Source organism: Scleropages formosus, chromosome 1, assembly GCF_900964775.1.
Source record: "Scleropages formosus chromosome 1, fSclFor1.1, whole genome shotgun sequence".
Lineage (NCBI taxonomy): Eukaryota > Metazoa > Chordata > Actinopteri > Osteoglossiformes > Osteoglossidae > Scleropages > Scleropages formosus.
This window is the reverse complement of record NC_041806.1, coordinates 4350828-4364968: the sequence shown is the minus strand read 5'-3', so window position 1 is coordinate 4364968 and position 14141 is coordinate 4350828. Positions and strand designations below refer to the sequence as shown.

At 49.5% G+C, this 14141-nt stretch overlaps 1 protein-coding gene across 3 annotated transcripts; it reads right to left on the bottom strand.

The window, feature by feature from the left end:
* Positions 1-316: 316 nt before the first annotated feature.
* On the bottom strand, positions 317-14141 carry pmp22b (peripheral myelin protein 22b). Of its 3 annotated transcripts, XM_018745480.2 has the most exons (6): positions 8083-8408; positions 7759-7947; positions 6927-7017; positions 6370-6460; positions 3027-3167; positions 317-2065 (listed from the first exon to the last, which is right to left on the bottom strand). In XM_018745480.2, exons 3-6 carry the CDS (start codon positions 7002-7004, stop codon positions 1911-1913), a joined length of 465 nt encoding a protein of 154 aa, XP_018600996.1. In that variant the 5' UTR covers positions 7005-7017; positions 7759-7947; positions 8083-8408; the 3' UTR covers positions 317-1910. The 3 variants fall into 3 exon arrangements, with proteins under 3 accessions (XP_018600996.1, XP_018600995.1, XP_018600994.1); XM_018745479.2 differs by lacking the exons at positions 7759-7947; positions 8083-8408 and adding an exon at positions 13933-14141; XM_018745478.2 differs by lacking the exon at positions 7759-7947 and having other exon boundaries at positions 8083-8405.

Sequence of the window (14141 nt, the reverse complement as noted above, 5' to 3'; positions counted from 1 at the left end):
GTCCAGACCCAGTTTGCTGATAATGTGTGAAGTTCATAGGAAGGGTGTAAATTGAGCCTATGTAATCAGACAATCCCTGGCTGGAGCTTCACACAATGCAGATTTTTTTTTTTTCTCTCTCTTTCTGGTATTAGGAAGGTGATAAGGAATTGTTGAGTGTACTTTGGAATTGTTGCTGCATGTATGTGTGGTAAAGCAAGAAGCATCTGTTGCATGGGATGTATGGTGCTTGTCAGGCTCTATCGTCCCCCCTGCCTCTGTGGGACAGATGAACAGATGTATGCAACGATAGGCAAAGCTGTCCACAGACCCTATAGAGGATAAGCAATCACTTTAATAGTGTACACAGTTATCTCACCAGCCATCATTTACAATGACAGGGATGCAAAACACTCCTGTTCATGACTCCCTCATGGATCTTCAAGATATGTCCATCACAACACACTCTGCTAGAACACCAAGTCAAACACACCAGCAGGTGCATCTCCAACAGTAGTAGTTTGTAACATGTTTCACACATGGCTTTGGCAAACCAATGGGCTGTGTCCTCTGCGTTCAGTGGCACAGTGGGTTTGTGCAGGTACAACGTGGCCCTCCTGCAAGGAACACCTGGGATGGGAGGGGTGGTCAAAGCAGCCAAGGTTCCAGTACCGTGCATCACACTTCAAGTATGAGAAACAGATGACATGTTCATCAGTACAAGCATCTTTAAATACTCCCAGGTGACTACAGAGCCTGCCCTGCTCTGCGTCAAGGCCCCGCTCCCTGGTTTCAGTGTACTGAGGTTGCACCTGCCTGCCCTGCTGCGCTCCCCTGCCAACTCCAGTCCGGCTTTGGCGCAATGCCCTTAGGGGTACGGAGGTAAAGTAGCGGGGTCAGTGTGCAGAAAGTGTCTGCTGGTCATGGAAAGAAATGCTCTCACGTATAACGAGAATCAAGAGATACGCGGCTGAAAGCCCTGCCAACCCCTACGAAAACAAGGCTGTACAGCAAAACGAAAAAAAATGCATTTAATACTGATGCTCGATGGCATGACGTGTTTAAATCAGGTCCGTCTAAAGGTGACGATTCTCACGTTTCAAACGCCCTGACTGGAGCAGTCCCTTCACTTAAACATTAGGCCATCAGTCTTCATAAGCTATTTTTATTATTCATTAAAAAATAATCTCAAAGGATGATTTAGTAGCCTCTTCTATGTACACAAGCAGTTAGGCACAGGATCCGAACGCTAACCGTAACCACTATCGGGCATCTCGCTTCCTGGGTGGTTCAAAATCTGGTTTTTGGACTCTAAATAAAGCTAATTGCAATTTATAATAATAGGAATGGTAAATAACATAGCACCATTTTGTTCCAAAAAAAAAAAAAACCACAAAGAAAATTGCCTTAAATTGCTTTAACATATAAAAAAAAAAAAAAAAAAGAGGGACAAAACACTTTAGTCAAGCTATCTTATTAATGGCTTATCAGAGCACTCATTCGGCTGCTTCCAACTCCCCCTAAATTAATTAAAATGAGCAAAAATAAAAATAATTCCATCTATCCTACCTGACACATGCGCTTTGGTTAAAATATTTCCAAAAATTTAGTTTTTTTTTTTGCTGTTTACAGGAAAGACATGGGGGACTGCAAAAAAAATTAAAACAAAAGCTGGTTAATTCACTAACGTTTTTTAGGCACTTAAAGCTTATAACGTGAATCTTTTGTCAACAAAGCAACGAAACAATACTATGTACATATATGTAAAAAGTGTTATAAATAGGTTTTAAACCATACATACTATATACATCTTCAAATTATAACAGTATTTGTAGTTTTATGTTGCTTCTTGCTTTTTTTGGTTTGTTTCCCCCTCTGGGAATTTGTCTACACTGCAGCACACGCGCCGTTCCCCCCCCCACCCCCCCGCTTCATTCACGCTTCCTCAGGATGACGTAGATGAGGCCGCTGATCAGCGCCAGGGGGAAGGCCACCCAGGCCAGGATGTAGGCGAAGCCGAAGGACCCGGAGACCCACTCCGGACTCTTCACCGTGTAGATGATGGCACCGCTCATGACGAACAGGCCTGCGGGAGAAGGCAGGGGTGAGGAGGTGGAGACAACAGCCAGAAGATGGACCATGGGACAGAACAACTCAATTGTTCATTTTAAAACTCCCTGGATTGGGATGCTTAGTAATACAAAAAAAAAAAAAAAAAAAAAAATCACAGCGCTGCCTGTTTTCAGCCTAATATTACAAAGACATCAGTGCAATACATGACCCTGCTCCACAACCCATCTGTGAAAATTTAAAGCATGAGTTTGGAACTTCTTACAGTTTAAGGGTGAACATTTTCAAGCGCGTTTCACCTTGCAGAGGACCTTTACGGTCCTAACTTTTGGAAGGGCGCTGCCACGAAGTGAGGAGAGCATGCGTGCGAGCAGTGAGGAGCACAGAGACTATAAAGGAGCCCATCTCCCCACTGTCGCAGAAAACACCACTTGTTTCTCTATTCAAAGACAACAAGGGCAGTGGGGAGGTAGGGTGGGGCAATTATAACTGAAGTACACAAAAAAACTATATGGATCACGTGACAGCAGAGAGCAGATGGCGCAGAACAAACGACGGGGCCCAGGAACTGGCGGAGAACATGACTGCATAATGCCAGGTTTTCATTGGCTGCTGGAGCTGTCAATCAAAGACTGACATAACCCCCCCCCCAATGAAAATCAATAGTGTTGGGTGTAAAAGGGTGTACTGACTAAGGCGGCGATCTTCTTAGTCACAGGGCCATATCAACCTTTTACCGTCAAGGTAGAGTGCCAGTCAAAAGTTTGAGTACACCTGGCCACTACTGCATGCAAGGAACTGGACGGAAGAGTGGAAGTAAATGAACCCACTGCTGTCCTACATCTCTGGGAAATGCTGCAGAAGAGCTCGGGGGACCCGGTGCCCCGTTCCCAGAGCAAACTTGTTCATTTTCAACACTTCGGTGAGGGTCAGGGCAGTCACAATCCGGTCGAGGTGCGACGAGGCGTTGTACTCACTCGCAAGTATCTGGAAGATTCCAGTGAGGAAGAAGCGGCCGCCCTTCTGCAGGGTGAAGAGCTGGCAGAAGAACAGGAAGAGGGAGAGGAAGCTGAAGATGATGGACAGGATCATGAGGGCCTGGACTGCTTGGATCCATTCTGTCAAAGACAGAGAGAGCAAGAGGGGCGTTGAGGGTGAGCGCGAGCCTGTCTGGGACACACCTGTGGCCCGCGGCACCTGGAATGCCATCTGCTGTGCTTCGCAACACCTTGCTGGCTACAGGAAGTGTTTGTTTTCGCCCGAAATTGCTCTCATTTAAATACATCGGTGCAGCATCGCTGGGAAACATCACACGGAAATCTCTGCAGATGAAGGGTCCTGTGAAGGGCATCAATAGATGGAGCAACATTATTCAGGGCCAATAAGTACCAGATCTGGGCTCAGCATTTACCACGCCACACAGTCAGACGCCCCTGAGAAGAGCACAGTCCAACCTAGAGTTACTGTATTCCCCGTGAACCACACACTGATATTTTTCCCACTAATTTCACAGCATTCATTGAAAAAAAACTACAAATGTAAATTCATAATAATAATAAGAATATGGTGCGGTAGTTATAAAATGCAATACTGTATAGATCATTTTTTTTCCTGAATATTCCAGTTAGTACTGCAGAGTATTCATAAATGAATAATGATGATTCATATTTAGCTTGGTACCTATTTCAAATAAAAAGTAACAAAAAATAAATGCAGTCGCTGATAAGACTCCCAAACAGTAACTGACGGGCGTCGCTACACAACAGGTCAACGTTAGACATTACAACCAAACCTCGGGACTCGATATAATATCTGTACAGGAGAGCCGTCGTAAGTCATAACTCGAGCAACACCGGCCTCCGATGCGTCCACTGCAGTAGCCCGCAAGCTCCCCGCCTTCCAGTGGCTTCTCCCAAGCCAGTGTCCTAGACCATCTTACCTACTGGGGCTTAGAACCCAGCGGGCCGAATCGCTCGAGGGAGAACGCAGCCGTGCGGTCGGACCAAGGAGGTGAGCTAAGGACCCTTCGGATCCGTGACACACCATCAACTGCTTTATAGCAGAGTGTCCAAAACTGCAGGCCTTTACTATGGATGCAGCGACTACGTGACACTGCGACAGTGACCTGCACGTTAGTCTTCAACATTAATAATAATCCTTAATAATAAACCATCTTTTCCACGTAGAGGCGCAATGACGCCCTGAGCAGCATCTAACTGTACGTCCTTAAAGTCAGTCGTGACAGATGCGATGGTGCATTTTCCAGGTATTCTCCAAGTTACCATCATTATTACATACTGCATTTTACCAGTTTAAAGAGCTCACATCTTACCAAACCATGCAGATCGAACGTTGTGACTCAGTATTAACTGACACTTTTCTCCAAAGCGATTTGTATACTGAGCTTCTTACAGCGATTTACCCATTTATACAGCAGGGTTACTTTTACGCTATCAATTGAGGGTAATTTCCATGACAGAGGGTACGTTGTTCACGGAGTAATTTCCCATCCAGCCGCCTGACTTGCGGAAATCAGTTCCCCAGAATGAAACATATGCGTTGAGACGTGAAGACGCTGCAGCACCTCAAGGCATGAGGTCCTTTAACCAAACGAAGGCCACTTCTCACACACACACACTGGCCACTTTGTGCTGACCGTCGCTGCCAGTGCACGCATGCGGTGTTAATTGAGGGCACTCACTCGGACAGCTGGAAGCATAGTGGTTAGAGCTGCTGCCTTTGGACCGAAAGGTCACAGGTTCAAATGCCACCTCCAGATGTAGTACCCTTGAACACGGTATTTACCTGCCTCATTTAGCTGACGCCTTAGTCCGAGGTCACTTAGTGTTGGCTTTGTACACTACGCTATTTAAACTGCTCTACCCATTTTTAAAGCATCAATTCAGGGTATGTACCTCGCTCGGTGGCATTACTTCTGGAGCCTGAATTCAAACCCGGGTCTTTCGATCACAAGCTGATTGACTTAGTGGGGCCTCTGGACGCCAAAGACGGCGCCCATTCCAGATCGCTGTAGGCACAATGGTAAAGCGGCTGTACCCTCGAACCCACAGCCAAACCCCAGCGGCTCATTCTGCACGCAAATTCCCTCTAACAGGAAGAAGACGCTATCTTATCCTCACCCACCGGCTTCCCCTCAGCTTACGAGGGAGTCGACGTGCGTTTGCATGTGCGTTCCTTGGGCGCGTGTGTCCGCGGGCTGCTCCGGAACACCGCGGCCCCTCTGATAAATGTCCTCGCGCTGCGAGCGGCGAAGGCAGGGTACGCAAAGCTCCATATTTGGTCTCCAGTCGGTGTCTGAGCACGCAGTCCATTTCCTAGCATGCCCATCACCTCCGTATCTTCTAATTCGCTAGACCGGAAGTGCTCTCTGGAGCCCGGCCTTCTGCCGCGTCATTCGCAAAACACATCACGTATGGATTCTGGTGGGGTCAAATCCCATCTGATGCAGTAACCTCGATCGAGGTACTGGAGATGCTGGATACTGGGTGGTGGGGGGGGGGGGGGGTATTTGGGTGGAGTTGCTGACTCATCTTCCCTACTGCAGTCACCGGGGTTCCTCGGCTACCCGCCGCTTGAACGAACCGCACCTTTCGCTGGATTTCTGGACATCACACTGAAGATCTTAAGAAAACAAACGGTTTCCACAGCAACTCCCACTGTTAGACGCTGTGAGCAAGTCGAGGGGACTCATCTGCAGGTGTCTATATATTAAAACTTTTACATATTTATTTACATTTACCTGATTCTCCAACACTTTTCGCCAAGTGCTTTACGGTGTTAAGCTATTTACTCTGATTTAGCCACTCATACAGCTTGCAGGCAAAAAAAAATGGACCTTTCTTTCATGTCTACATGCCACTGGAATCCATACGTGGAGAGCATTCCTAATGACGCAGCACAACGCAACATCGGGACAGATGTCCGAAACGACCTGGGACACACACTTTAAACAGCCCCGCCTCCAAGCCCATCACACATTGCTGAATATGGACACCTCCCAGCAGCTATTTATACAGAGACGGTCCTGGAGAGTGGACCTCTGTTGCACTTTTGGTCTCCACCCCTAGATGGCAGCAGAGAGCCAATCCTAGCTCTCGGTGACACACCCACGCTCGCATAAGCCCCAGGTTGGGGGGGGGGGACAGCAGCCCAAACAAAACACACACTTCATCTGCGCGGGAGTCCCGTCAAACGCGCAATACGCAGGCGTGGCGGCGAGGCGGAGTGTTTTTCCCCACATCGGCTCAAATGCGGCGCGATGGCGGTGCAACGGGGAGTAGGGTCGGAGTCAGTGCTCACCTCCGGCGTACGCTGAGATGCAGTGGTAACCGCTGACCGTAGAGCAGTTCGACCACAGGTCCGAGCTGCTGGTGCCATTCACGGTCCATGCCTAAAATTAAAAAAAAAAAAAAAAAAAAAAACCAACCGCACCGTCAACCTCGAACGTGTTGTGCAGAGGACATCACCCATAAATATTATAAACACTGGAGCAATTAAATACATCAACTGCTATTATCAACGACCACTTGTCCAATGCAGGGTCCTCATGGTCCGGAGCCTATCCTGGAAACGCAGGGTGTGAGACGGCACGCCCTGGATGGACACCGGTCCGTCGCAGCATATATTGTAGCAATTGAGCAAAGTAATTAAAACTTCCCAATAATTTAAATAATACTACAGCATACTTTATATTGCCTGTTCCACACTGCTCAATGGTAAAAACAGTGTGTAAAGTCCCAAGCGCAGAAGCTGTTTGTTTGAGATGAATGAGCATTCGCGAGAGCCCCTTGTTTTTTCACTCTACAGCTAAATATTTGATCAGGAAAAAGTAGGAGTGAAAAGGAGACAATACTCACGCTAACAATGGTAGATATGAAGAGGAGGACCAGCGCTGCGAGGTGCAGGATGATGATTGCGAGCAGCAGGAGCAGCATGTTTCCCGGGGATCTGCACGAAGGGACGCACAGGTTGAGGGCGAGTCAGCTGTGTGCGCTCATCCACACACCACACACCACACAAACACACGCGCACACCCGCGCGCGCGCACGCACCCGTCAATGGGTGTGTCCGTGCGCGCCTCCCTGCCTGCAGTTCCCCCTTCGGCCACGGGGGACGCTCGTCCCCAACCCAACGCAGACCCGGGGATGTTTATTTCTGCGCAAAGCGGGCGCACGGACTCAATGAACTTCACATGTGCCTAGTTTTACGAGAGCGAACACCAACAGTGGTTACAGGGCACACAAAAAATGAACATTTTAATTTCACCTTCGTTTAAGCCTCGAACAAGGGGTTTAGGGTGAAGGCAGGGAGTCATTTCTCCGCAAATGCAACTCGGTCAAATTGCGCATATTTCTCTAATGCGACTCTCATAATTTATTGTTTCCGGACTTGACAATGCATTTTTTAGGTATCTCAAGCCGCTGCATATCTTGCCAAGAGATTATTTCAGATGAAACCCTCTTTAAGTGTTCTACACGTAAAAACTGGCTATAATATGATAGGCGTTCCGTTATTTCGCCACAATACAGCCATTGCATTGATTGAATAGCTGCCAGTCGCGCGGAGTCGCCCAAAACAGTCACAAAACGAGTCATTTTACCCGACTAGATTTAAAGAGCACCTTATGTGACACAATGATCCCGACTGCGGCAACAACAGGTAAAATATACATATAATATTGAACGTTACCGTGCGCTCGCACAACTTCTGCAGCTAAAACTTGTGCAACGCGGAGTTTCAACAACTTCCAGTCGGGCAACAAAGTGTCACTCCGTGCGCCGGGGACAGTGTGACAGGGCGCCCGGCGAGTGCTTTTCTTGCAGTTCCGTGGGGTCCCGCGGGGTCCCGCGAGGGGGTTGGAGGAGCTCCAGGGGGCTCCTGCGCGAGGCGATCACAAAGCAAAATTTGGCAAAAGTGCGCGCGCGAACGGCTCCCACGGCTCCACCGCGCCGCGCCGCGCAATTTCTTGTTCGGAAAAGCAGCAACGGAACAGGTCCGCTTTCGCCTACTTACACAGTGGCAGCTGTGCGAAAGTAATTCCACAAAGAGTCCGTCGGGGAAAAGGCGGAGAACGAAGTGCGTTTTCTTTCCGAGCGGCGGCGCGGCGCTTCCTCTCCTCCTGCTTCCTGTCCGCGTGTCCGTGCGTCTGCGGGCACTTTGAGCGCGCGGCGCGCACCGCCGTTATAAAGAGTCCCATTGTGGGGACCACCGCCCTGCGCGCGCCCCTACGTCATCGCCGCCGTCGTCATCGCGATCGCCGTCTCGCTGCACCGGCATCGATATCCTAATCGTCTCCATCACCTTGATCCTGGGATCATCATCATCATCATCATCATTATTATTATTATTATAATCAATCACCATCTCCCTGCCCTGGATGATTATCATTATTATATCCCAATCGTGGGATCATCACCATCAATCTCCCTGTCCTGGGATCATCATCATCATCATAATATCTCTGCCCTGCGATCATCATCACCCTCACATCCCTGTCCTGGGATGATCATCATCACCATCTCCCTGTTCCTGCTTCATCACCATATGGCTGTCTCCGGGACCACCAGCACCTTCATCATCGTCTCCCATTCCTGAGCTCATCATCAAGCATCAAGTGCGGGCATCATCATCACCACCATCATCACCATCATTTCCTTGCCCTGTCATCTTCTTGACCATCGTCGCTGTACCCGTGCTCCATCTCTCTTCCCTCGGGATCATCACTATCATCATCATCATCATCATCATTCCCCTGCCCCTCCACACAGCACGACGACCGACAGAGCGCGAAAACCCGGCGAAAAGTTACTCAAGCGCCGCGCGTGCTCGCGGCTGGCTTGCGGCGCGTTGTTTGTTCCCATGGAAACACGCGACGACGTGAGGACTTGGCGTGTGCGCGCGAGGAGCTCGGTGTCACTCGCACCGTGACATGCCGTCATTCGTCAGCACGAAGTCACGTGTTTTAATGTGCTTTTTTAGTCACATTTATAACGAAACGTGGTACTTACCCTGGACTGATCCGGCGAAAGCAACCGTGCTGTTTAATCACATGGGTAAATCAGTGTAAAGTTACTTCTCTAGCGCTGGGAGACAGCTTGTACACGGGGATCAGCTAAATAAAGATTAATAAATAATAATAATAGTAATAATACTATCACTATGTGGTATATGAGCAATAGTTTATAATAATACAGAAGTACCTTCTGAATGCAGAGAAAACAAGGATACTTTTACTTTATTGATTTTACTTTATACTTGATCGATTTCAGATATGCCAATGATCGGCGTATAAGTACCGATTTTGGGTGGTCGGCAGAGTTGGCTGATTCCCAGAAGATCATCCCAAAGTTATGCCTGACCGTATATGTGGAAATGGTTACTATGGTAATTGGGCGGGTGCCTGGGATGGTTCTTTTCCCATTACTACAGTGAGTGTTGGGGGCACAAGGTGGATAAACATGTGAGTGTGTGTTGGGGGGGTGGGGAGGCTCGTGACTCACTGGGCGCGCCACCGCGGGAATGACCGGCGCTCGGCCTCCGGGAGGCCTCCTGGTATGAGAGGAATGTGATCGGAAAAAACTCCACCCCCCCCACGCCATATTAATAACTCTAGAGTGGATGTCAGATGAAGGGAGGGGCCGTGTCCTTTCTGGTGGGCCGTGTCCCTTCTTACATGCCACCCAAAGCGCGGCGGCTCCGGAGCCCCGTCCTCGGAGGAAACCTGTGATGCGTGAACGTTTTTGCCCACACAAATGCCCTGCGGCAGTTTATTTCCATGGTTCACTTTGATTTACTGTGTTTTAGTTTACGCATTTCCTGCAGCCATAAACAACATATTAAATAAAAATGCAGGCCTCAGGAAATGTCAGTTACTAAGTCCTTCCCGGGGAGGGGAAGGCGGCGGTACTGCGTGGCTAAACGCTTGCCTGAGGGAGGCAGGTCGCCGGTTAACGGATGCGCAGCGCGGGGCAGATCCCGACAAAAGCATGCGCTGTCCCTTTAAAACAAACACTCTTATCCTGTATTATGTTTGGACTGTCCGTCGATGACCGAGGGAGGTCAGGCCTCCGCCACTGACACGGCGAATGTGGGAAAATTCCACAGTTGGACGCTCAAAGCCAAAAACAGCACTTCTTCAAATGCAAATCGCTGGATTCCTATCGGCTCGCGGGTTCGACCCAACCGCCGACTGGCCATTATGGTCGCCGTGGCTTTGGTCCCTAATTGCAGGGATCACACTGATCAACCAACTAACCAATTTCAAGAACCGCGCAGGGTCGCAGCGAGCCGGAGCCTATTCCGGAGACATAGGGCACACGGCTTGAGGGGGGCCCACCCTGGACGGGACGCCAGTCCATCGCAAGGCCACAACTAGGTACCCAGGCACAGAGCCAGGCGAAGGTTCTGGAGCAATTGCAGGGCATGCACCTTGCTCGAGGGCACTACAGCCGGAGGTGGGGATCGAACCAGCTACCGCCGGAGCCAAAGGCAGCCGCCGCATTGATCAGTTAATGTTAATTTCGCTGTTAGTCTCCGCCTCCTTTGCCAACGCAGCCCCCGTGTTCTGCTGACCCACAAGAACGGTTCAGGTTATACTAGGAGATAACACACACTTACACCACACAACACACTCTGTCGATGCACATAAGGGCAGTAGGAGGCATATCGAATAGGGTCTTCCGATAGGAAGGTCTCCGGTTCGAATCCCCGCTCCCAGCGTAGCACCCTCAACGGAGATACCCTGAATTCACAGTGAAAATCTGCCCTACTCTATAAACGGGTAAATAACTAAGTACTTAGCGTAAAAACTTCACTTTGCAATTGACCTCGGACAAAGGCGTCAGATCGGTGACAGTTAAAAATAATAGTTTATCTCTGAATAATATTCAGACGCAGCTGCAAAGATCCTGAGGGTTCGATATGAAGCGACGAGCTCAATTATTGAGCAAAATTTCGGAGGGATGGCGACCACCGCGTACAAGGCGGTCGCCATCCCTCCGAAATTTCGTTACGTTTCATTTCACTCCTATTTTACGGTCACACGATGTCGTTTAAGTACAATATCATATTTACTGATAATTTTCTAAGGAGTGAGTGACACATTAAAAGGAACACAGCCAGAAGGCTGCAGGTTCAAATCTCAAGATGGGAAACTGTTATTGTACCTTAATGTCAACCAGATGTTAGAAATGGCGCAGCGTCAAGCTTCCAAGTGCGTGTTACAAAAGTGACGTCGGTGCTGAGCGCCACACACACACAGAAGGGCCGTATGGTTTCCCATCGCTGCTCCTTCCAGGGTTTGGAGCTCACGCCAGCGAAACCCAGACAGATCCTGCCAGGGTCCGCTCTACGGTCGACCCAACGTCACACCAGACTGGACCACGTTCCATTTAACCCTTTTATTTAATTACGGAGATGACGTGATTAATTTAGCGTGTTCATTTGCCAAATTGGACACATTAATTTTCCCGGTCCCGACGATTTGCGGTCAGCGCCCCGGACACGGTCGGCGTAGCGCATTGCGGTCAGTCTTCGGCGCAATATTTCTGGGTCGTTTCCACCGATCTAACCCTCCAAATTCGTCCGGTGCGTTAGATTTTGTTCGCCAGATATAATTTTTCCACATATAAAACAGAACCAAATGGCGTTTCAAACACGAAGGTCCAAACGTTCGCTGCGGCGGTTAAGAACGAGGACCGCAGGTCCCGGCTGCTGCACCCTTAAATAAGGTCCTTAACCTGAACTGTAAACAGAGTGCGAGGGTGTGTGCGGTCAGGCAACTGCATTTTACAGCAGCAGAATATAGACGCTGCCCTTTACGCAGGAGGTGAAGGTTAGTGCCGAATGGTCACCGTGGTAAAAAAGGCCTCGAGGCAGCTGCCCTCGAACCCTGGGCAACTTTGAAGCGCGTGCAGAGTAGGCAGCACGGCAAGTGAAGGATCGGCACAGATTTTCGCCGACCTCGTTACCTTAAACACGCTGGTTACTACAGTAAACGCTAGCGCTCACCCTACACACCAATCCGCTGTGACCCCCAACGCACCTTTTCAGGAGCGTCACAGCGGTCGGTGTGGGCGAGGGGAGGGATCCCGGAGCACCGTGGATCTCAGAGCCGCTGCCCGCCACATAGCACACGCTAAACACGCTACGTACCACATACTGCAGTACGATGTCTCCTGTAAAGGGGCCAACGGGAGGGCTGCTGCTGAAGGGGAGGGTGGCGACGACTGCAAATAAGGGGCCGCGGGGCCACCGAAGCCCCTTATATGCCAATGTTTGCGAAAGCCCCCCAGCCGCGGGGCGGGGGCGAGGTGGGGTGGGGGCGCTGCCGCACGAGAGCGTTAAATTAATTCCGTCGGCCTGTCTCGCCTTACGCCTGGGTGGGGCGGGGAGCAGGTGCGGTCGGTCACCCCCAACCCCCACCGACCCCGCAGATTGCGGTTTCGGTGAACATAGGCGACCTTGTACAACCAACTCCTCGTCAAATTCAGCGCCTGAAGGTTACAGGATCTTCTCTTAACCCTCTGCTGAACCAGTCTAATCCCAGGGCTGACATCCCACAAGTGCTCCCTCCTGTCAAAAACAGGTTACGTTCACGTTTATTCGTTCATCCGCCACATTCCTCCGAAGCGACTTACAGCGTTAAGCTACTTACTCTGATTTCCGGGTAATTTTTACCGCATCATTTCAGGGCAACTGCAAAAGGAGGTGGGATTCGAACCTTGGTCTCCTGAGTGCTTAGTGTGCGCACCTAACACTGCAGTAGATTTGGATAGAGGTGTCATAACGGAGTATGAACGATTGACCTACGGTACGAGTGTGAAAACGGTAAGGCGCTCCAGCTGCTTTGCATACGAGCAGCAGTAAGGTAAGAAATAATGTGGTAAGAAACCACTTTAAGAAGCAATGAAGAAGGACTAGTGAGAGGTTCTCTCCACTCTCACTCTGTACCACTCTGTACTCTGCAGTGCCTGGGGGTTCAAGTCCCTCCAAACTATAATTCACCTATAATGTTTATGTTTTTTTTTTTTTTTTTTTTTAAAAGTTAACTCTTGCGTACTTTTATCCTCCCAGGGGATGCGGCCCTTAACCAAGTGAAAAGTGTCATGTGACGTATAACATATAAATAAGTTCGTTCCCTTTGCAGTGACTGTAAAAGACAGTACTGAAGGAAGGAGGTCACAATATTTGTTGATAGCAATATTAAAATTAGGCTGAGTTGAATAAAGCACGTAATTTTAAATAATTATTTTAAAGCTCCTTGTTGCCATCTTGTTGCCATAACCTTGTCTGAATGATACAGTCGTCATCCGTCTGTCCGTCCTTCCATCCATCCATCATAAATAACCATGTTTCCAGTGTAGGGTCACGATGGTCCGGAGCCTATCCTAGAAACATAGCCAGTCCGTCCCAGAGCAATCGCACACACTCGCTCACTCGCACTCACTACAGGTAATGTGGAGTTACCAATTCACCTGAAATGCACTTCTTTGGACTGTGGGAGGAAACCAGAGCACCTGGAATAAGCCAACGCAAGCTCACGGAGAGCGTGCGAGACCAAAAATGCAAATTAAATACTGATAACGCTGACAAAACGTACATCTTGTTTGCGTAGACCAAAAACTGACATCTCAGCACATCTGTAACGTGAAGAACGCGTTTTGAGTAGTTTTCGAGATGTTCAGCAGTGGTCTGAGCAGGAAAGACGCGTGAGCAAGGACCCCAACTCATACTGGTACAACAGCATCTGCTGCTGAACCCTAGACCTAGTGACAGCAGTGAAACAGCGTGCGTTAGCGGAACTGTACGACACGTGAGTCATTCCGGGTAAAAACAGAAGTGAAAGATGGCAGGGGCACTCACAGGTTTCCTCCTGGATGGGGGATGAGCGCTTGATGCTGGGCTCTTCGCACGAGGGCTCGGTGATGGAGGAGAGGAGCTCTGGGCGCCTGTGTTCTGCGCGAGTTTTGCCCCGACGTCCACGACGATGGTGTGTGGCGCACCGCTCAGGGTCCGTCCTATCAGCTTAGGCCAAAGGCCGACCCCCTCCATGCGGTGAACACACCCCTCCG

Coding starts and splice junctions, on each gene's coding strand:
- pmp22b (XM_018745479.2), bottom strand. CDS start 7,004: ATGCTGCTCCTGCTGCTCGCAATCATCATCCTGCACCTCGCAGCGCTG. Junction 6,461..6,926: donor TCATATCTACCATTGTTAGC/GTGAGTATTGTC, acceptor TTTTAATTTTAG/GCATGGACCGTGAATGGCAC. Junction 3,168..6,369: donor CATCTCAGCGTACGCCGGAG/GTGAGCACTGAC, acceptor TGTCTTTGACAG/AATGGATCCAAGCAGTCCAG.